Source organism: Gopherus evgoodei, chromosome 2, assembly GCF_007399415.2.
Source record: "Gopherus evgoodei ecotype Sinaloan lineage chromosome 2, rGopEvg1_v1.p, whole genome shotgun sequence".
NCBI classification, from domain to species: domain Eukaryota; kingdom Metazoa; phylum Chordata; order Testudines; family Testudinidae; genus Gopherus; species Gopherus evgoodei.
The window spans coordinates 36,387,567-36,410,445 of record NC_044323.1 but is presented as its reverse complement, the minus strand read 5'-3'; the positions used below and the strand labels follow the sequence as shown (position 1 = coordinate 36,410,445).

General features: G+C 43.1%; 1 protein-coding gene across 2 annotated transcripts; it reads left to right on the top strand.

The window, feature by feature from the left end:
• The first annotated feature begins 165 nt into the window (after window positions 1-165).
• Window positions 166-11,818, top strand: LOC115645550 (polycomb complex protein BMI-1). Of its 2 annotated transcripts, none has more exons than XM_030550387.1 (10): window positions 166-191; window positions 6,232-6,365; window positions 6,726-6,822; window positions 7,562-7,617; window positions 7,717-7,767; window positions 8,048-8,156; window positions 8,243-8,288; window positions 8,878-8,976; window positions 9,494-9,574; window positions 9,660-11,818. In XM_030550387.1, the coding sequence occupies exons 2-10, from the start codon at window positions 6,254-6,256 to the stop codon at window positions 9,987-9,989; spliced, it is 981 nt and encodes a 326-aa protein (XP_030406247.1). In that variant the 5' UTR covers window positions 166-191; window positions 6,232-6,253; the 3' UTR covers window positions 9,990-11,818. The 2 variants fall into 2 exon arrangements, with proteins under 2 accessions (XP_030406247.1, XP_030406246.1); XM_030550386.1 differs by lacking the exon at window positions 166-191 and adding an exon at window positions 777-1,285.
• The last annotated feature ends 11,061 nt before the right edge of the window (window positions 11,819-22,879 follow it).

Here is a 22,879-nt window from a genome sequence, read left to right as displayed (position 1 = left end):
GGAGGCAGGAAATTGTGTGTGTGCATCGAGGGGGGCAAGTGGTATGTGTCGAGGGATTGGGAGTGCGTGTGCTCAGCGGGGGGAAATCCCAGGCAGTCGCACAGAGTGCGGGCAAGGGCTGGAGGGGATGCGTGGAGTGGAGGGGGAAGAATGGGCACCGTGTGTGTGGAGGAGCGAGAAGAGCCCGCATGGTGAGCGCGGCGGTGGGACTGGAGGGGTGGGCAGAGCGTGGGGAAGAGGCAGCTCTGGGTGTGTACAGCCCACCGCTGGGCAGAGATGGGGCAGGAAAGGTGGGCAGAGGAGGAGGCAGCTGTGTGTGTGGATGTGGGGCCAGGAGCAGGACGGAGGCGATGTGTGTCGAGAGGAGGCATGGACCGTGTGTGCAGAGCGGGGAGTGCGTGTGAATGGAAGGAGGGGTAGCAGTGCCTGCAGCCAGCGGGGGAGAAGAATAGGGCTCGGAGGGGTGTGGAGGGAGAGGAGGAAAAGGCGAAGTGTGTAGTGCGGAGGGAAGCGGAGAAGTGGGGAATGTGAGTCGGGGGGGGCCGGGGCAGCGTGTGTGCAGCGGGGAAAAGGAGGAATAGGCAGGGTCTGTGTGTGTGCAGGGTAGGGGGAGGAGGAGGAACAGGCAGAGTGTGTGTGGAGTGAAAGGGGGAGGGGGTGGCGTGCGAGGAGGGGGAGGAGGTGGCTGAGTTGTGGGATTGGATCATGGGGAGGCTGACGGGCTCCGACTACACCGACACTAATTCCCAGGCCACCCTTAAGGAATGAGGAGCCCCACGTGATGCTGGCGGGGCGGGCGAACTCTGAGCCATTTTGGGGACGGTGTCAGTTTCCACTGTGTGCCTTCAGCATTGCATTTTTTCCCTCCTCCGCCCTCCCTTCCCTGTTTCCCCACCAACAACTATGAAATAATAATAATAAAAAGGAGACCAAGAGACAGAGCAGGGGCCGAGGGGGAGACAATGGGCTGGTGGAGACAGAACCCATCCGGATTAGAAAGATTTTAAACTCCCAGCTCCTCAGCCACCCAAAAACCAGACTCAGAGGGAGAGAGCCAGAGGGAGTGAGAAGGGTCGGTGGAGGAGAGGAGAAAACCCGGTTGGTTTGTAACTAACATGAGCTGAGAGCAGCAGCAGCAGCAGCAATAAGCTTATTGCAAGTGACAGCGTCTGCAGTTCATTTCAAGATGGCCGCTTGGCTCACATTCATTTTCTGCTGAACGACTTTTAACTTTCATTGTCTTGTTTGGCCGCTGCGATCATCACCCACCGGCTCCTTTTTCCGGGTATGTATAAAGCGAGGTGTCTCCTTGCCAAGGACGGGGGGCGGAAGGGGGTGGCGGCGGGTTTAGGCTGGTTTGGGGGCTGCAAAGGGGAGCCTAGGTGTCCCCCAAGCTCTCCGTATGCGAAAAGCGCTGACAGGCTGCTCCAACCGCACACACACACACATATAGACTCACACAGCAGCAGCAGCAGTCTGTGCACTCACTTTCGTTACGCACCCACATTTGCAAATTTTAGTTTCTTTCTTTCCCCAGCTGCCCCCTAAAATGTTTCTGTGCACATGGCCCCCTAGGAGAATATTTATATTTCCAGTCCCTGTGTCGAGCCCGGCCTCAGCGCCCTTTGTTTAAAGGCAGATTTTGATTAAACCGGGACGGTTCATGAAATCTGGAGCTGCCTAGGTCAAGTGATTTCAATCCTCTCCGAAAGAAATATGCTTGGGGGGGTTTAAAGTGTGAGATACTGCACCCATTTTATAGAGATAGGGCCACTGGGGGGTAGTGATCCCGCTGGGAGGGTTGTTAGACCGGGGGGGACCGCAAAGAAAATGTTATTAACTTAAGTTGGACAAACACTTCTGTGAAATTTGATGGCTTGTAAGATGGCGGTTCCCAGTTGTTTCCAATGCCTCCGTTTGCATTTGTGCTTAAAATGCTAAAGTTTCTGGGCTTGTACCTGTTGAGGGGGGGATAGGGGAGACCAAGGTTGAAAAATAACTTTTTGTGAAGAAATCACTTGAACTGTGATCCTTGAAAATTGGGTGTGCAGATTTACCATAGCGAAGATGGTGTGACTGCAGGACGTAGTGGGTTTTTTTGAATGGCTTTTTTTTTTCTTTAACTGGTATTTTCCTTCTAAGCCCGGGAAGGGCAAATTAACATGAACTTCTCGGTAAAGTCTTTAAGGTGCCGTGGATTTACTCTTCGTGATGTTTATGGGTGGCACTAGAAAGTTGATTGTATATGTTTATGTAATTGTGTGTGGCCTTGACAATACACAACTTGGCGCTTTCCTAGCCATTTATTGTTAATATTTGGAAGTAAACAAGAAAAGAGAAGCGGGAAAAAAATCAATTTATATAAAAGGAAAATCGTCATTTTCCAGAATCTAAAAACTAAGCGTCGTACCCCGCTCTCCATAAAGTTTAGGGAACTGTAGACATGTAGACCCAACGCCAAGTATAGCATTCAACAGTTTTCTGCATAGTTCATAGTAGTCAGTGTTTCTTTATTTTACAGGACTCTTAAAGATTAGAGAGTTTCTGAAAATGTAATCTACTAAAAATGCTTAGAGGCTCTATTTACAATACATCCCGTAAACTAAGACAGACGTTTGTTGCAATTTACCAGATACAAACTATTGATCTATACCAGATCATGGCGATACCTACAAATTCACTTTAGTTTATTTAGGTAGACTGATTGGGTACTTCAAGTAGTTAAATTTATGAGCCTGATTTTAAGGGCTGGGGATTTTTACCCTCTGCTGCCATTCTTCAGTTCTTTCTTTACTACAATGTGCTGTGCAAAGACGTTCTTTGGGGAAATACTGTCCGTACAGTTCCTTTAAAACATATGTGGACATTCTTTAGTGAAGGGACAATAATAGTATTCATAGTAAAAGTGACTTTTATTCCTAAAGATAATAAGGCTTTATATGACAGCCTTGTTATTGCTGAACAGACAGTTCTTCCAGCGGATATAGGTGCAAAGTACGCAAAACCGTCTGAATGAAGTTACCTATATTTTAGATATACTTTGTTACACACGTGGAAAACCGAATTAGATAGTTTATTGCACTCAGATTTTTTTCATAGTCTAGCTGATTATAACCACAAGAACGTGCTTCTGTTTTTCTTCATTTTGACATAGCCCATGTAAGGCCTGGCTGTCACTGTTTACCGCTAGCAAGTTTTACCATCACGTATTGTTACATTTAGTTGGGGGCTTTTTTGGTTGTGTGTGTAGCTATATATATATATTCATGTTAAGGGGCAGTTTGTGTTGGTTGTGGTGAGTCTATGGATTCTTAACGTTAATACCAGTAGAAAAACCTGTAAGGATTTTCCTTTAACCAAAATATGATGGTCAGGTTTTGCTGTAGTAAAATATATAGTGTGTGTGTGTGTATAATGGACACACTCATCTACAGAAGTGTGTGTGTACCAAGTGACTTGTAGTGAGTATTTGGGTGTTTGATTTGCTACATGAGATCACAGATTTCAAAGACAGCTCATAGCATGCGGTTAACAGAGAAAGAGTTAACTTTAGACTATAAATGATATGCGGTAGGGAATGCTGCGACTAAACAAGGTTCACGGTTGAATTAGATTCTCCATTTCGGAAGAGGCTACGCTTACCTGAAATAAAACGTGTTAATATCTTTTGAAGGACTGCCCTGGTATATCAGGACTTGGGAAGAATTCTAAACCAACCGTCCTATGTGACCTCTGCCATGGTTTATTTTGCAATATAGATGTGTATGATTTACACGGTGTTGGGTTTAACAGATAAAACACAGGACAGTGAAAGCAGCCTATTCATGTCTGAGTAATGTAAGAAACCCCAGGTCAATGGCAATGCAGTAATATACTTCAGAGACTGAAGTAAAGCCGCCTTGCATTTATCCTCTCGTACAAAAACATGCTGTCGATATCAATAAAAAAGAGTGGCAGGTTGGAGACTGTTGAGGCGATCTTTGGAATCAGAATACAGTGACATTTGTGTCTTGACTCCCTGCGCGGTGCCACACTCACCCTATCTCTCCTCACCATAGCCTTTTGCACATGGCTCGCAATCATTTCATATAGGAGAGTTTGTCTACTGTATATTGCTCGTTCAGAGCGTCTCATGTAGCAGCAAGTGAAGTTTTCTCGCTCAGGTCGCTCGTGGGCGCTGTGGACACTTTCTCAGAAATGTTGTATCCCTCACCTGGCCAGTTTGACTGACATTCAGAATGTCAGACGTGGTTTCGGAACCTGGCTGGTATCGTTGGGTTTCACTGGTTGGTATCGAAGCTTGCGAGGATGTGGGGAGAATCTCGAGCACTATCCAACAGCGAGTTTCATAAATTCAGTCATTTCAGTCGAGGGTAGCTTCTACTGTGTCTCAGGAAGGTGAGATCAGGAAACTTGGTCCGTGGAGTGGGAGCACTGGAATGGGGAGGTGACTGGCATGCATTGTTATATCACGCTGTTCGGGTTCTAGTGGACAGTAAATAATTTACTGTGCAATTGACGCAGCTGGCGGCTTTTTTTAATCCTTGGAGTTTACTCTTTTCCCTCTTATTCTTCCCTATTTATGATTTTTGTTAGTGTTGTTGCAGCCGATGGGGGTTTGTAGGCTGCGGGCTGGGAAAATGACATTTGTTTTTCACTCCTGTCGCTGCACAGCGTTTACAAGGTGTTGATTTAGCGTTAGGAATGGTCTGGTCACGTGGTCCTTTGCATAGTGTCACTCCAGCACTGTTTAAAGTAGCTTTTATTGCTCAAAAGGTGATTTGTACAAACAGTCTGAGATTTGCACACCGGCTTCCTCCCAAACGGACACCTCACCCCCTTATTGCAAATCTCTCTTCACCTTAGCAAAACTTTGCACCGTTCCTGTACGAGCTGCGGGAGAACTTAATTTTAGACCCCAAAAAGCGTTAAAACGAGACCCAGTTAAATAAACATCTCGGTAATGCGATCGCAGGGAGCTGGGGCGAAGTCTACAGCTGGCGAGCTAGGGGGATCTGCCTGGGACTGCGGTTCGGCTGCGCTGGGAGAGGGAGGGAGCAGAGGGGAAGAGGAACGATCTCAGACAAGCTCCTTGCACCGAGTCGACGTGGATAGAGGCCCCTGAGAGGATCCGAAATGGCCGAGACTCGGGAGGAGCCTCTTGCATTTGCCTCCACTAGTCTAAGACCCCAACACCGGCTCGGCGCAGCTCTCTGGCCGCCCGAGACCCCTCCCACCACCAGCTCCGCTTTCAGCCCCCACCCCCACCCCCAGCCTTCCCTTCCAAATCCGGCTCCGCTCTCTTTGCACCCTGCGGGATCGTGCGGCAGCTCTGCCGAGCCCGGCCCTACCAGCCCCCTCCGCGCCGGACACCACCTCCCCCAGCTGCACCCCAGCCCCAGCCCAGGTTCCTCCAGGCCCAGGCTCTGCCCGGCGCCGCTTCGCAGACACCCGCAGCCTGGCCGGGCCGCGCCCCCTCCCCGGCCCGGCTTCCCCCGGCCCGCATCCTCCCCTCGGCTCCCCCCCGCCTGGCTCTCGTGTGTTCCCAGCGGTGGCAGGATGCCAAGTGTAAGTGTAAGTTGCTATAGCAACCCCCTCGGATAGCTGAGCAGTCCCGAGCCTGCACCGAGCGTGGCGCGAGGGGGGAGCGGCCGCCGCCCGGACCCCAGCCCCGGCCCAGTGGGCAGCGGGCAGCCCCCGGGGCCGGCCGGAGCAGCTCCGAGGTGCGTGTCCCCCATCCCCACCCCGGGCCCTCCGGAAATGCCAGGGCGGGCGCAGGGAGAGGCGCCGGTTCCCCTTTGTGTGGCTCCCCTGCAGCCCCGTGCCCGGCCAGCCCCACGGAGAGGGGACTCGGCTCCCTCCGCACCCCTGGCTGCGGGCTCCAGCCGCGCCGAGGGGATCTGGGCCAAAGAGTAACCGCAGCACCCGCGGGGGAGCGGGTAGGTGCTGTGCAGCGGGCTCGCCCTCCCGGAGCTGGCAGAGGGCTTGGACCCCGGCCCCCAACGCAGGGCTGCAGGCACTTCTGGCCAGGACATTTCCCTGGGCTGTGTCACCCGGGCATCGCGCCCGCCCGCAATTCCTTGTCTGGCCACTTCTCCCCCTCCAGTCTCCTTCCATATTTCCCTGCGTTTTGGGGATGCAACTTCAGCGTGGGTGGGGAAACGCGGGCTTTCTGTCCCTAGGACACTGAGCTTGTCCCCTAGTCAATGGTCCTCTGTGTGTGTCTTTCAGAGCCGCCTTTTCTTAAGCAAAAATGCACCGAACAACCAGAATCAAAATAACCGAGCTAAACCCCCATCTCATGTGTGTGCTCTGTGGCGGGTACTTCATTGATGCAACAACCATCATAGAGTGTCTACACTCCTGTAAGTACAGTAAGGCTCTTCGCATTGTCTCTGTGCTGCTTCGCACCTTTCCTGTGCAGCCAGAAAAACAGAGCTATTAGCTAGAACGTCCAATATGCTGATTTGTGCGAAAGATGATTTGTTCACATTTCGTTTGACAAAAGCCTTAGTCTTTGTTAACGTGGTGTGTATATCTATGTACACACTGAGCGTCTCAGTTTCACGTTAATTGCAGCTAATCAGAGAACTTGTTTAGCTTAAGCAGCGCATTTCTAACGGTGAACCATTTATTAGCTTGCATAGTGTAAAAATCGCACCCCTGTCCATATTTGAGTATTGCCTAATAATATTACTAAAAGCCTTACGTGTTTTTACTTATAGTCTGTAAGACGTGTATCGTACGTTACTTGGAGACAAGCAAGTATTGTCCTATATGTGATGTCCAAGTTCACAAAACCAGACCGCTTTTGAATATAAGGTAGGAGAAAAGTGTAATTTTACTTTATAAAAGGGGTCTAGCTGTGAATATTTTGATGTTATGTCTTCATCTACAATTTAAATCTGAGAGGAGTTGTGAATTTACATGCTAACGTTTGCCTATGTGCTGCCTAAGGAGTCTTGTCACGGATTGAAATCGAAGACTTGACTGGATGCAAGACACAATGTTTTTGTATTTTTTGGAATACGCGGATCGCTTGAACAATGTCCTTTTCCCTCTCCTTATTTATCACAATCCCATATTTTGTATCTCCATGTTCCATTTCACACAGACATCCTGCAGTGCAACCTTTTAACTGTTCTTCAGAAACATCAAACATATTTATGAAACTCAAAAGGAAAAGTTAAACTTCAAAACAATGTCCTCATCCTTTAGCAGGATCCTTCATTGCTTCTTTGTGATGTTTATCTGCTCGTTTTGGTTGGTGGTTACAGGTTTTTTAAAGGCCTTCATTCAGACTGAGTGAACACTGTACGAGATAGATTGCTAGTGGACAGAAAATATTTTCAGTCAGATAAATTGCAAAAGAATTAACATTTATTTTAATAAGGTCAATTTGTTTGTAAAGTCTTGTGGGTTAATTTTAATAGAGCTGAGCCTTTTCTTTTTGTAGAGGATCCCTCATTCCTAAGGGATTGATTATAAATGAAGAGCTGTAACTTTTATTCAAATATTGTTGCATTTGCTTATTTGTATTTTGGGGTTGTTTTTTTTTTAGGTCAGATAAAACTCTCCAAGATATTGTGTACAAACTAGTACCAGGCCTTTTCAAAAGTGAGTAGTTAAATCAAGTAACAATATGTAACTACTATGCTGCCTTTTTACCTATAGTACAGAGTAAACTAAATGAAACATATATGCTTTCCCATCCAGATGAAATGAAAAGAAGAAGAGATTTTTATGCAGCTCATCCATCAGCTGATGGTAAACCTTTCTAGTTTATTAAACCTTTGGTAACAATAACATAGACTGGACCTTATACTTTAGCTAAAACATCTTAATATTTCCTCTTTCATTTACAAATTATTTAACCATAAACACATTTAAGACACCCTGGATTCAGGTTTCTGATTAAAGATATAATAATGGCTACTTAAATACTAATACATTATCTTAGTATTGAGGTTTTCCCCTATTACTGAGAATTGTCATTCTGTCTGATTTTAATTTAAAAATATGAACTATTGTGGAAATTTCTGTGCAGCTGCCAATGGCTCTAATGAAGACAGGGGAGAAGTTGCAGATGAAGACAAAAGAATTATAACAGATGACGAGATAATAAGCTTATCCATTGAATTCTTTGACCAGAATAGGCAAGTTCTTTGGGCAATATTTTATGTTTATCAATATTAACAGCTCTATCTGTTATTTGTTGTAATTGTTTCATTGTTGTCTCCAGATTGGAACGGAAAGGAAATAAAGAGAGAGAGAAATCAAAGGATGAGGTAAATAATCTAGCTTTACTTGAGACAAAAGCCTAGACAGAAAAAAATAATTATTTTGGACAGTTTGGTGGGTAAGCTAAATAAATAAATCTATCTGCCAGAAGAAACAAGCCCCATAAAAAGATATTAAAAACAGAGGTTTGCAACTTCTTACTGGTATAGATAGAAAGAAACTGCTTTGGTAGACAAGATAGAAGCTAGGTTAATACTTAAAAAATGGAAAGTGAAGTAGTTTGCTTTTATTTTTTAAATGTAATTTCTTAGAATAAAGACAATTTTAATTTTTTAAATATAATCACTTGAAACATCTCTACTAATATTTTAATCTGTTTTAACACCCTTACATATACCATTACTTATACAGTATGTGATTGTGCTCTACAATTTTTTTTTTTTTTTTTAGTATTTAGTGCCTATTTCCAATTTTCTTCAAAAGGAATTCGCAGTAGAAATCTTAAAACTGTAGTTGGTCATTTTATAAAGTTTATATGCTTTTATTCAGTTATACTGTGTCATCCTAAATTAAACTGTTAAAAATTTGCTGTTTGTTCTCAGTACATGGACTGACTTTTTCCAAATATACTGTTAGGTGAATGACAAAAGATATTTACGCTGCCCAGCAGCAATGACAGTGATGCATCTAAGAAAGTTTCTCAGAAGTAAAATGGACATACCTAATACTTTTCAGGTACCTGGATTTTTTTTATTTTGTTTTGTTTAATGGTCTTTTTATTCTAAACCTTCCAGAGATGGTTAGCTGTATTGTTGTTTGCTTATTTATTTTATTTTAAAGTGGGTTTCTGATTAGTTGTTTAACTCAGAACCAGAAAATAATAAGAACTAACCATATTTAAAATGTGTAATGTAATGTAATATTTTGTAAGAACTAAGAAAATACTTTAAAATCCCAAAGTAGTATTTGTGTTTATTCTGTATTTTTTTTTTCAAATTTATTTCTGTCTTCTAAATACTAAGGAAATTATTCTGCATAGACTTTTTAAAAATTAAATACTCTTTTCATATATACTAGATAAATAGTACGTATCAAAAGTTCTCCTCTGTCAGGCAGTTTTGGAGTAAAAGGTTTTGAAGTCCCTTTGATAATATTGCTTTCAGATCACTTTTCCCTGGAAGAAAAATATATTATGCTTTAAGTTATTCTATTCTGATACTTATTAATTGAAGGGTTAATGTCTTAAAAATAGATCGATGTGATGTATGAAGAGGAACCTTTGAAGGACTACTATACACTAATGGATATTGCCTATATTTACACTTGGAGAAGGGTAAATAGCTGCCGTTCCTCTTCTCACGCTGTAATCTTTACTGGTGCGGAGAGTGTGCTTATAGTGCCTTCTCTTTGTTTTGCAGAATGGACCTCTTCCTCTTAAGTATCGAGTTCGACCGACTTGCAAAAGAATGAAGATCAGCCACCAGAGAGAGGGCTTAAATAATAGCGGAGAATTAGAAAGTGACTCTGGGAGTGACAAGGCTAGCAGCCCAGCAGGAGGCATCCCCTCTACTTCATCTTGTTTACCCAGCCCCAGCACTCCAGTGCAGTCTCCCCATCCTCAATTTCCTCATATCTCTAGTACTATGAATGGAACCAGCAGCAGCCCCACCAGTAACCACCAATCCTCCTTTACCAACAGAGCACGGAAAACATCAATAAATGGCTCTTCGGCAACTTCGTCGGGCTGACACCTCCATGAGACTGCCGAAAACCCTGATTTATATAGATCTCTTCATGCCATTACAGCTTTATAGATGCTAATACATGTTACTATCGTCCAAATCGCTTTCTTTTGTAGTGACACCGAACTTGGCTATGAAAGATGGACTAAGGTGACTGTTTATACGGACATTAATTACAACGAAAGATTGTTCTGTAAAGGATTATTTTCAAAGGACTGGGAAGCAAACCGACGTGTACCATGATGTGTTAGGAAGGAGGTGGAGTGATTTCTGTCCCAATCATTTAGACGTGGGAATCTCCAGAAGTGGATATAAATCTTGGGATGTAGTTTGTTAATCCAGACTAACTCCTACATCACATTCTCTTCAATTGTTATTGTTATTATGCTGTTTTGTGAACCCGTAGAAAGCAACTGCTTTTTCATCTTGAAATTCAACAAAACAGAAAGAATATGCATAGAATAATGCATATATGTAGCCATGTCACTGTGAATAACTATTTCTTGCGTATTAGCCATTTTGATTCTTATGTTGCATCCTTACTTTTCTGTTGCTGGGCAGAACCGATCAAAATGAAAGTAAACTTCAGTTTTACAATTTGTATGCCTAAAAGCGGGTATTACCGTTTTATTTACTCACTTTGTTTAAATGATTCGCTTTTGTAAGAATCAGATGGCATTATGCTTGTTGTACAATGCCATATTGGTATATGACATAACAGGAAACAGTATTGTATGATATATTTATAAATACTATAAAGAAAATATTGTGTTTCATGCACTCATGATATGGTTGTTAAATTTCCAAACTGGTTCGACCCTGGCAGATGCCACCTGTTTGAATTTTGCTGATATTGCAGAGAACACCTTGTGTGTGTGAAAGCTTCCGTCTTTGAGAGCTATCACAAATCTCTGTTAACCTGAAAGCAATTGGCAATCTTAATAGGATTTTATGGGCTTTATCTTGTTTCAAGTGATATTTTTCCTTTTACCTAAGGCTACTAATAGTTTAAATGGTGCAGTGAAGAAAAATTAAGGAACATGGAAGTGATTTACCTGTTTGGTTAGTTTTATTATTTGGTGTGATGGAATTGTGTTTTTAAAAAGCACATGGAATCATTACAGAAGCCATAAAATATGTGGTATAAATTTTAAGGAACCAGCAAGTTGCTGGATGAAGGCATTTTATCTACATTTGTTTTAATATATGTATATGGTACAGTACTAACTTCATAAAAATTTAACAGGTACTTTATTTCCAATCAACTGTGGAGAGCACCTCCTCTTTAATGTTCTGCCAATAGGAGCATTTTATCAGAGGTTTCCAAAGGTCTTATTTTTGAACTAGGAGGAACACTTTCAACTCAAAATATGAATAGCCCGGAACACTTTTCAGTTTGTGCTTTGCTTTGGTCGAACTTCGTGTGTGCTCATCACCCACCGTTTATACATTTGTGAGGGTGTTTATTCTATATGGATATTGTTTCATGTTTGTATGGGAAAATTGTAGTTAAACATTTCATTGTCTCCAGTCTGCAACAGAAGCACAATTCTATTGCTTTGTCTTGCTTATAGTCATTAAATCATTACTTTTGCATATAAATTGCTGTTACTTGTCCTGCTTGTTTTTATAGATCAGGTGACTGCAAATCCTCAATAGGGATTATTGATGTATAATGTCTTGTTAAACGAGAGTTGATATTTTTTTCTGTAGTAAACATGTACAGTTCCATTTCAGCAGTTAAAACGTTCAGTTTTATATACAGGAATATCTTTCATTTATAGTTGATCAAAGAAATAAACAAATAAAAGGGATACTTCATTGAATAAATAGCAAATAAGCTTTGTTAATCATGTGATATCAAAGACAAATAGAGTGCTGTTACTGAAATACGGTGTGTGTGTGTACGATAGGTTTCGGTAAATAGAACAGGTCACCACAGAATGAAAATAACACAATCGTCTTAAGAGTGCTGATTTATTTCAGATGCATGCATAGTAAACAAGCAGAGTTCTTTATTTCTCCTGAATAGGTCTTGGGATTAAGTGGTTAATTCTCAAATGTTGACAAAAGGAGATTTATTTTTCTTCATATCCGTCCTACCCACACTTTAGGAATCGTGGGGCTATGGGGCTGTAGAGTTTGTCTCTCTCCATCTCTAGATTACTTTTTAAAAACTTCAATGGAACAAAATATTTTTTTAAAAGTAAAGATGGTTCAATCGCACGGAGAATTGTCTTGGCCCGGCTCCCTGTCCTATATAAAGTATGAATTAATTCACAACAAAGGCCAGCATTGAGCCCAAAACACTGGATTGCACATAAATCAAACTAAGCTTCTTTATTTTGGAACCAGTTCAATAATTATAAATGTTGCAATAAAAACTGAGTTAATATTGGTACATACAACCTTTCAGTGAAGAATAAGTACAATGAAATGTGAGCTGGATAGTTCCCTTCAGAACTTATACAATTTCTATAATACGCTGGACTTCACTTCATCCAGTCCCTCTAAAAATTATAAGCTTAACGATCTAACGGAGCTGTAGTACGTCTGTTCTTCCCTCGAAAATGTTTTGCTACGTGCTGTTTTGTCACTGGGATGCACGTATATTGCTAAATTTATTTGGGAAAAAAACCAAGATAGCATCTTGATGGTTACATCAAAGCAGTTCAATCATTCTCCTAGTTTCACAAGATTCTTAGCAAGTAAAACGCACCGTTGTCAGGGGAAGAATGGGTAAGTCTTTAAATGATTCTTTATAGCCCTGAAGATGAAATGGATATTTAATGTGACAATACAAGAAATTCCTCATACTCGGATTCATCTTAAAGATTATTTTTATTGGGAAAATAAGCCAAAGTGTGCGATGTCCAGTTGCATTTTCTGCAAAACCATATTCAATCAAATCCATCCTATACATGGATAAAGTTTAAGGCAGGTTTATTTTACGTGCATAGGAATACTACGTTTTTCATTGCTCGTTGCTCCAAAATTCAGTTCCGGTTCAGCTGCCTATTGCTCCACGCATAACTTGTACCCATCCAGAATGGTGCATGCGAATGTAATGGCCCACTCGATCCCCTCTTTTAAGAAGTATTTCAGAACTTTTTTTCCCACAAGCAGAATTGTGTCCCGAGTTACGAAGTAGTGCTTAAAACAACCCATGTCATTGTCTTTCCTAGGCCAGTATCAGCGTGTCGCTATTGCAGTTCCAAGGTGAACTCCAACGAGCCTTTAGCGTCACGTAATTAGACAGGAGAGCAAGAAGCTTCTTTCATTCACATGCCAAGGTGCCTGAGAAAAAAGGCATCTTTTTAGATAACTCGGTTCAAAGAAGCTTTTCTTCAGTTCTTTGGAAATGAATGGTGGCATTGAGACTCTGATGTTTCAAATTCAAAGGCAGAGAAAATTTAAGCGTTAAACATGTATGTAAAGTGCAGGTAAATTTCTTCCTTTCATTCTCCAACACTATCAAGCATGTCACTCCGTTCCCCACCCTCACTGCTGCCAAAGAATCGACTTGTTTCGTTAGGAATTTCCAGTGAGACGCCACAACGACTCTTTGCAAGGCTCTCGCGGATTAATATTGGGGGGGGAAGCGTGAACACTCTTGTTTGTTGCAGCTCTGTGACTTGCAAGCAATCCTTCACATTGGCCCTGGCCCTGAATCTATTGTACGTAGCCTCTCCTAATATATTGCTGGTTATTACCTTTCAAAACATCACAAATGAGCTCTTGCAGTTCCGACCTTTACCACCAAACAGATTCACAAAGATCGGGTGTTTCTAGATGCACATGTACAACGAGCTCCCGTTTTCTAGCTAGACAGAGACAAGCAAAGGCAACCTACACTGTGAGTTACCTGGGCAGGACTCAGATAGTTTTCCTCCGTGCAAGCACCTTCTGCCCTCCTAATTTTGATATTGTCAAATTCTGAGACAATGTTTACGTAGATAAGTGTTTCCTGTTTCCGCTGTTAATTTTAATGTCCTTGCTTCTACTCTGGGTACTTGAAACGGATTTCCTTTATTTTAGTACTGTATAGGCAGTTTCTTTTTTTTTCGCCTTTTCTTAATAGGTCCTATACAAGGAATGCTTTTGCAACTGTGTAGAGGCGTATCTAAGGGGCTGAAGACATTAAGTGTTCCGATCTTAAAATCGTTACTAAAACCTCAACGGGACAGCTGTTATAGTGCCGTATGAATTCAAATTCTGATATCGTAGTTTTCCAGATTTGCTTCTTGCATTCCCTTTTCTGCAACCAACCAGAAGAGTCACAGAAAGACAAAAGATCAGACTCTAATACCTTCCAGTGTCCCTGGTGTCATCTCAGTGCTTACTGGATTTGAATACCTATCTTTATTTAATGCACCGATTAATTGTATGCATTTTAAAATGTCAAACGCCTGGCTAAAAAAGGACCCAGGAATACATTTGGGGCTCGTGTCTCGAAGAGACGAAAGAAAACTTGCATTCTGTGCTGTCGCTTTGAAGCTGGGCTGCAGCATGCAAATATCTTGAAACTATGAAGACAGCCACGGAGGCGATTTTGGTGCTTGAGCCTGGATACCGAATTAGGGATACGACGTTCTCCTTTCAGTTCCTGTGTGCCTCGCTACAGAGGTTAATTTTAGTTCTATCTCAGCGGCACATCGCACTGAAACTGATGCCCGTACCTCCATGTGGTGACTGGCACATATTTTCCTTCTCGAATTTGGAGGAAGCGAAACCAGCGGTGTTAAGCGCCGAAAATGAATCGTGTTGTGCTTTTTGGGGGGTGAAAAGCAGCCCTGCCCTCACTGGGGGTATTATTTCCCCGCACTAACGCGCGGTTATGTTAAAATAACCCCCACGGCTTCTTCATCTGGAGCAGTGAGCGTCAAAGAAAATATGTGCATCTGCAAATTCCCCCCACCCACTCCGTCCGCCGCGGATTTGCTCAATGCCGCCACTGAAGCGTACAAGGCTCCTTGCTGCGGCGGCTCATCCCGGGGGGAGAGGCCATCTTGCGCCTGCGCAGCTCCGCTCGCCGACTGAACTTCCCACTTCTCTACCGCCAAATTCAAATGGGAATTTTCAGGCCGCGCACAAGGCAGTGAGCGACGGAGCAATCGCGAAGCGGAGACGCTGCGGGGAGCCTTGATGTTTCTTCTGATCAGCCGCCAGGCCACAGAAAGACACATGCTCCTTGCACAGCCATCGCAAGCCGGAGAGCTAACGGGGAAACGAAAGCAAGAGAGAAGCACCCACCCTTTTTACAGGTAGCTTGAAAATCATCATTGCCAGTTGCGATCATGAGCAGTCGCCACGTAGCAACCACTGCCCCCTGTAATCCTTTCTCCAACGAGCAGCCACAGCCAAATTCATCCCTTAACAAAGAATCCACCATTGCCAGTTGCCATCTTTCTCCCCGGTAACTGTGCCCAAAGCAAGCACCCATTGCAGTAGCGATGCTGGGCAAATGAACAGCCGTTGCCAAAGCAGCGATATTTGCCATACAAGCAATCATTCCCAGCGGCCACCTTTAGCAAATAACAATGTTGGCCGACTATAACCACTTCCAGAACGAGAGCCATTCCCAGCTGCAGGTCCCTGCTCATTCTGCGAAAGAAGCATTCTTTCCAACCAAGGCTATGAGATCAATTAACCCCACATTTCTCTGGGCATTGCTGGAGAAGGGAAAGAAGAAAACGCTGCTCCTCTTCTGTTCTCCTGTGGTGATACTGTGTGGAGGACACGAATCTCTCAGGCACCGATCGCCGTCCACACACACACACACAACTCCAAGTCGGGACACGAGTGCAATGCAACCAAGTCACAGACAGACGGGCTTATTTAATAACCAGAGAGCACTGATCCGTGTATTAAGGAAGAATGTCCCTGGAGAAGCCATGACCCACTGACACGCAAATCCTGGAGTCTGTGAATCACGGAGTCCCCACACACGCGTTTCCTTACGATGCTACTGGGAGCCCTAAAGAGGATCCCGTTTTGAGGGAAAGTAAACTCCTGACCACAACGTGAATGGGGGGTGGGGCAATGCTCATTGGCTGGTTTAGAGCAACCCCCGCAGCTCCTGCAGTCTCAGTTCTCCATGGGACTTGCTTTAAACGCGAAATATTTGGCTTCCAGGCAGGTCCCTCCAAATTCTGCCTGCATCCAGCGGCAAAAATAGGAAACTAAGCTTCAGCAGACCAAAGATAAGGCAGGGGCCATTTGAAGAAATCCAGGCCTCCCCCCGAATAAACGAAGGTGACTGTAGATTGCCATTTGGTGCTTGTATTTTAATGGCACGTTGCTGAATATCGCACCTCAGATACAGAGACAAAGGGCTGTATTTTTGATCGCTGTAAAAAAAATGCAAATTCTTTTCCCCTCTGACCATCTCGATGGTATTTACATTTTCCACTGCAGTGTGGCTTCCCCTGTAGCGACTATTTCGCACAAAGAAGCTCAGTGAAATCTCCTTTATGATACAGAAGCATTTAAAATCGCACAGCTAACAGCACAAGAAAATAAAAAACTACCCCCTAAAAAGTTTCCTCTGGTGCTATTTCCCAGCGACCATGGTGAAACTACAGAGTGACTCAAATCCCAGATTAGTTGGAAATGCTCTGTGTGTCTTGTTCTGACCTTTGCTGAGAATAACGATCTCCCTCAACACTGACATTTTTAACTCTTCTATTCTGAATCGGTGAAAATGATAGCCAGGAACCTTCTCTGCCCAGGCACTTTTGATCGACTAGAAAAGAGAATACACAATCTCTGAAGCTGCTGCTGCAGTGGAGGCCTCAGAGACTGACAGACGGTAGGACTTGCTTTCAGGTGGAGATGTTCGAATGATCAGAGAAAAATGTCATCAGAGCGCCTGGTGAAACCTGTGCAATACAATCACTGCCTCTCGTGTAGCCTCAGCAAGCAATCATAAACCAACTCCCTCTGCTCAGATGTATTTCTTCTTAAAATAAAATAATTATCTTGGGAACATTATTTCTGCTGCTCTTGGACTATACATGCGACTGGGTGAGGAGGACGTCTGCTTTCTAGCAAGGGGTGTTTTTGGTGCTGGTGAGGCCGCAGCTCGTGCTGGAATTAAGTCATTAGGGGTTTTGAGTGCACATAGGTGGCAGTTTGGGAAATTCCCAGGAGACCCAGTTTGTGGCTGAGCCTTGGGGCCTAAATCGCCGGGCGAGGAAATACAGAGTTGCATTTCGCAGTGGGTCACCCGGTGGGGGAGGGGAGGAGAGGTTGTTGGAAGGACACGGAAATGCTATGACAAACGAGTATGAAGAGGGCTGCATATAACCTAATCACATACGTACGGAGATGGGTGTCAATAATCCGATCCTAACAGGCTTAAGTATGCCATCCCCTACGGGCACTGGAAGGGGAATAGATAACCTCCCACTCTGTGCTCCGAAAGGTGTGTACAAGTCGTCCTCTACAAATGGAGAGGCGTGTATGTAACCTGCCTTCCGAGCTCGGAGAGGGGTGTATAATACCTCACCCTCCTGGCATGGGTAGGGAGGGGTGTATATAACTTCTCTCTTTATCCTCGGAGTGGGGTGTATATAAAACTTTGCCTTCTGTGCCCTGAGGGGCGGGTAGATAACCTCACATTGTAAGCACTGACATCGTATCGCCTTTGCGTAGACTGATCTCCCATGCAGGAAGGTCCACTTATGCAGGGAGGGGGTGAATATAACGTACCCGCTAGGGATCTGCCATCTTGTCTCTCTGTAAGTGGATTGGCTTTTCCTTTCTTGGAGGTGTGTGCACCCAGGAACACGGGGCCTGTCTTGGGAGTACCTTACTCCCCTCCCTTGGCAGCTGCCTCGCGGGGTTCTCCGTGCTCTCTGGGTGACTCCAGTGAGCCCTACAAGCCGTGGCCTCTCTATTCCCGGCGCTTTCCTTGCCACCTCCCTGCTAGGTGCTTAGAGCTCGCAAGCTGTTCAGCTGATTTGTTGCTAATAGCAACCACACGACAGCGATTTCCAGCCCGCTCTGCTGCCGGTGCCTCTTGTTACACCTCCCTTTTCTCTCGCAAACCGGGGTATAGTATCCTGTCGGCGCGGCATTTATTTGCCCCCACACTTACACGCAGCAATTGGAATAACGGGTGGAATAACGGGTGTGTGCTTTTGTGTCTTCGCTAGGTAACACACAAAGCTGATCTTAGCGGTCAAGATTTCAATATTGGTGTGCCAACCTCTGCGCCTTATTAGCACGGACTCCGTTTACTTCGCATGGGAGCATTGTTTTACATTACCAACGTGCGGATATATCTCAGCTCTCTCTGTGCATGTTCTGCGTCTCTATCTAGAGAGACACGAACAGTCTTCAGCTGTAACTCAAAATACACACACATACACACCTAATTGGTTTCAGATCCTTAAAGTGATTTAAGGCTTCTTTCAGTTTTGGAACACAACATGTTCTTCTCGGTGTCTGCTCAAGCTCTGAAGGGTCTACAGGAAACCAGTGATGTAACTACACACACGTGTCTGCCTCTGTCTGAATAAAGTATTCAGGACTACGAGGTTATATTTGCTGGTTTCATTTATGTAAACTGACTTGTATTGTTTTACCTTCCTTTTAATTTAGTTATATTTATTTTGTTACGTCGTTATTCTTATCCTTTCTCTGAATTTTTACTGTGACCGGGTACCAACTTCTACAAAGCAAATGTACACTATTCAATAGCATTTGCAAATCTCTGTTAAAATGCCAATGTTGCTTTTTCAAGTCATGAGAAAGGAATGACTAATTTCTAAAGTGTTTGACATTTCTTTAGGTTTCTGGCATCAGTCAACAAAATTATTTTTAAAAATATGTATTTTAAAAGATTTTATAAATTAAAAGAATTGACTAATCTGAGACGAGGACCCACAAAGTTATTCTGTTTAGGTATAGCTCAACATTTAGGGAAAAATGAAATATTATATGGTTTTAATTGTACTTCTCTTACTGAGTCTTTGTAAAATTAATTGTTAAAGTAATTAATGAACTAAAATGACTCGTTGACTACATTTTAATATAGGAAACACTATGCCATGACGATCCCCAAGACCAATATATTCTTCTCTAAGAAAGTATTTAGTTTTCCGTACACCCTAAATACCAATAATAATTCACTTCGCTGGGAAGAAGTTATCAGCTGAAGTTAACAGTGTTAACACACTGTTAAGCCACAGAGGAAATCCAGTAAGCTCTCTGCATCACTCTTTCCACTAAAGCCTCAGACCTGCTAAGTGATGGCGACACTAGGCAACTAAAAAGTCATTTTGCGGACCTATCTGAATACTCAAAAGCAGTTATTAACAAACTTAAACAAGTCTGGTTACCAAGATAAGTTGTAAGCAAATAAATACTACACAAGACTAACGAGTAGCAGGAATTCTGTTATACTCTTGTAACTTTACATAATTCTAAGGAACATTGAAAATGTGATTTAGGAGCTGCAAGTTCTGCCATCAACTTCTAAATCCTTCTCAGACACTGAAAGCATTAACGGGTTGACTTGAAGTCGTAAACAGGAGTCCTTAAGACTGTTGCATTCAGGTGATAATACAAATCCAGGACAATACAATACATTAACCCATCAACTAAATGTAACTCAATTTCAAGTAGTCTTGATTCTTTGTAAATTACTTATATAGTCCAAAGCAATTACGCCATTTAAATGAACCATATATCTGTGATGATTTTAGACTCCTTCCGGGGGAAAAAAAAAAGTTACCTCCAAACTTCGCACAATGTAATTATAAACACAATTTAAGCGATAAGAGTACTTAAATACTTACCTGATCTCATACAGGGAACTGAACAACCTGTTGCAATGCATCCTCACTGACACAAATAAGAAAGTAAAGCCTGTGAAAAGCTTTTTTCTTCAGTGTTTCAAAAAGCACAGGCCAACAACAGCTGTGCTGTGCACTCAGTTGAAGTGAATATTATCTCATTTTCTCATGAGAACTGCATCTTCTAATGAATCAAGGGACAAGATTAAAGACCATCCATATTAATGTGAATTAGCGCGATTCACTTGAATAATGGTTGGGTTTCTTGTTTTATTTTAAACTTGAAACCAGTAATGCATCAGCTATCAGTTAACATGCCTAAGGCTACAGGTTTTCCATTATAAGCACTCACAAGCCACGCAATTAGGTCTGACAACCACGTCATTTCCATAAATGACTTTCTGTCTTGAGCACTTTTGCAAGAATCAAAGATGTCTCTGTAGACTGAGTTTCTATACGATTTTTCATAGTTTATTACCATCTATGTAAGTAAACCATCACAAATAAAGCAGGAATATGTGGATATGTTTATTATTATACTTTTGGCTTCTTAATATCTCTGAACACTTGACTTGTTTAGGCAGCCAAATCAATTATATCTGTAATTAACATCTTTACTTCTTTAAAAAACGTTGAACGTAAATCATGTTTGTTTATTTTTGTAATTTAACATAATAACCCGAAATTAGAATGAAAGAAATGTGTTGAACAGCTGTTGCCTTTGTCAAATACACGTGGTGACAATTTCCCAAAATATTTTCTGTTGCAAATGACCTCTTTGACAGTCTCATTTGACGAGTCCTATTTATTTTTGGAGCGAAACATACAGCCAGTTTTTTTTTAAGTAGAAGGTTTCGAACCAAATATACATTGAAACATTTGATTGTGGTGGATAATGCTGTTAGTTTCAGTCCATTTTATTTGCAACTGAACAGATTTCACGGATTATTTATTAACGTAATATAACTTTCTTAAAACCTGGGCAAACTTTGCTAAACTTTTAAATGAGGCTGAAAGAATAATTTCTTTCAATTGCAAGGTATTTAGAAACCTTTCTTATTACTTTTAAGATAACACGTTCGTGTCATAAGTAATATTTTTCATTGTAGTTGTTACATTTAAAGCCTTAAAGAATAACAAACAAACAAATAAACAGAAACAGTTTCCAAAATCATTATGAGATTTTGTTTTACATTTTGAGCTATATAACTTTATACTATCCGTTAGAATTTGAAATACATCGGACATAGAGTAACTTGGCCAATATTTGGGTTAAATACTACATAAGTAAGAAGTTTTGTTCACAGATATTCAACTTATTTAGAATCACCATCAAAGGAAACTGGAGCAGGGTGTGCAACCTAGGTATGTTCAAACTCTGTCAATCTTAATTTCATATTTCAACTCTACTGTTTACTTTAGATGCTATAATGATGACCTCTGGGGTTATATGTATTTATAAATATAATCTTAGTTCCGCAAGATCAATTATAAAGCCAGACTCCAAATTTGTAAAGTAATTATGATACTTGACATGGAGCTCATTAAAAATAGTAATTCACAAATACCGTATCCTTCTAGTACTGGAGTTTTAATACCCTAAGAATCCAATGCAGTGACTAGGTTATCTAATAATTTAATATCTGGAGTCATAAGAACGGCAGTACTGGGTCAGACCAAAGGTCCATCTACCCCAGTATCCTGTCTACTGACGGTGGCCAATGCCAGGTGCCCCAGAGGGAGTGAACCAAACAGGCAATGATCAAGTGATCTCTCTCCTGCCAGCCATCTCCACCCTCTGACAAACAGAAGCTAGGGACACCATTCCTTACCCATCCTGGCTAATATCCATTAAGAGACTTAACCTCCATGAATTTATCCAGTTCTCTTGTAAACGCTGCTGTGTTCCTAGCCTTCACAACCTCCTCAGATAAAGTCTTTTTTGAAAAAAATATGAATGTTGTAAAACGCAAAGATAAGCAGCATATCTGATGAAGACAGAACGTTGTTGCTTACATCCCACCTTTCTTATTGGTTTTAGTGCTGGATACTGCATTAGAAATTATCAAAAGCTATCAGAGAGACAAGTCTGTCGCATACAATATGCACCGCATTAAGCTCTGAACGAACTTTCTCCAGACGAATGCAGTAGAGGGGAAGAAATGGAATTTTCTCATAACCCCATTTTTGAAAGGCAGAAGCCACGTGGGTGCCCCGCTAACTTAATTTGCTCCTGAAAAAAGCAATAACTTTTATTCGAAATTACAATCGATTATACTGTATTAATTAAGACATCAGCCCTCAAGTCTGGATACGTGTGTACGTGTGCCCAGACAGCTGTGTGTGTGCTGTGTACACATATCGCATTGTCAGAAGGAAGCGAGTCAAAAAACAAAATTTATTTCTCAGCTGCACATGCGCGATGCGTGGCGCAGTCCCATTGCCGGCTCTGCGTCAACACTTGCCCCTGTGTCCTCAGCCAGCTGCGCGCTGCTGCGGGGATTTGGGTGATTTTAAGCTCACTGCGATCCTTGTAAAGGAAACAGAACAAGGTGCCCGCGGGGCAGTGGCCTGACGGCGAAGGGCTCTGTCTAGCTCATCGATCTGGCGACTAGGGGAGGGGAGAAACGGCTCCCGAGCAAGCAGCGCGGTGTGCGCCTGTCAGCTGAGCTCAGGGGCAGCTGCTCACTCTCCGTTTCTGCCTGTGCCGGGGCTGGGGGAGCCGATCTGGTCTCTCCCCGCCGGAGGTTGGGGCGAGGAGCTGCCTGCCCGCGGCGCGCGGGGACAATCTGCGCGTGCTGCCGAGCACCCTCAAGTTGACGAAAGGGCTTGGTGCCGGGGAGAGGCTCCGGCTCCTTCCCCCGCCCCTGAGGGTTGGTCGAAGCTGCTTAGCCTGCGCAAACGGAGCAAATGCCCTGTGTTTCCAGTGACGTGCCCGAGAGCGCAGGGCGGGGGAGTCCCGGTGCCCGTAAAGGGCGAGAGTTATGACTGTGGCTGATCTGTTTGAACTTTGAAGTACAAGTTGTCCTAGGGGTGCAAAAAAATAAAAAGAAAAAATCCCCGGCTTTCCCCCTCCGCCAGCGGGTGACACAC

Coding starts and splice junctions, on each gene's coding strand:
- LOC115645550 (XM_030550387.1), top strand. CDS start 6,254: ATGCACCGAACAACCAGAATCAAAATAACCGAGCTAAACCCCCATCTC. Junction 6,366..6,725: donor CATAGAGTGTCTACACTCCT/GTAAGTACAGTA, acceptor TTTTACTTATAG/TCTGTAAGACGTGTATCGTA. Junction 8,157..8,242: donor GAATTCTTTGACCAGAATAG/GCAAGTTCTTTG, acceptor TGTTGTCTCCAG/ATTGGAACGGAAAGGAAATA.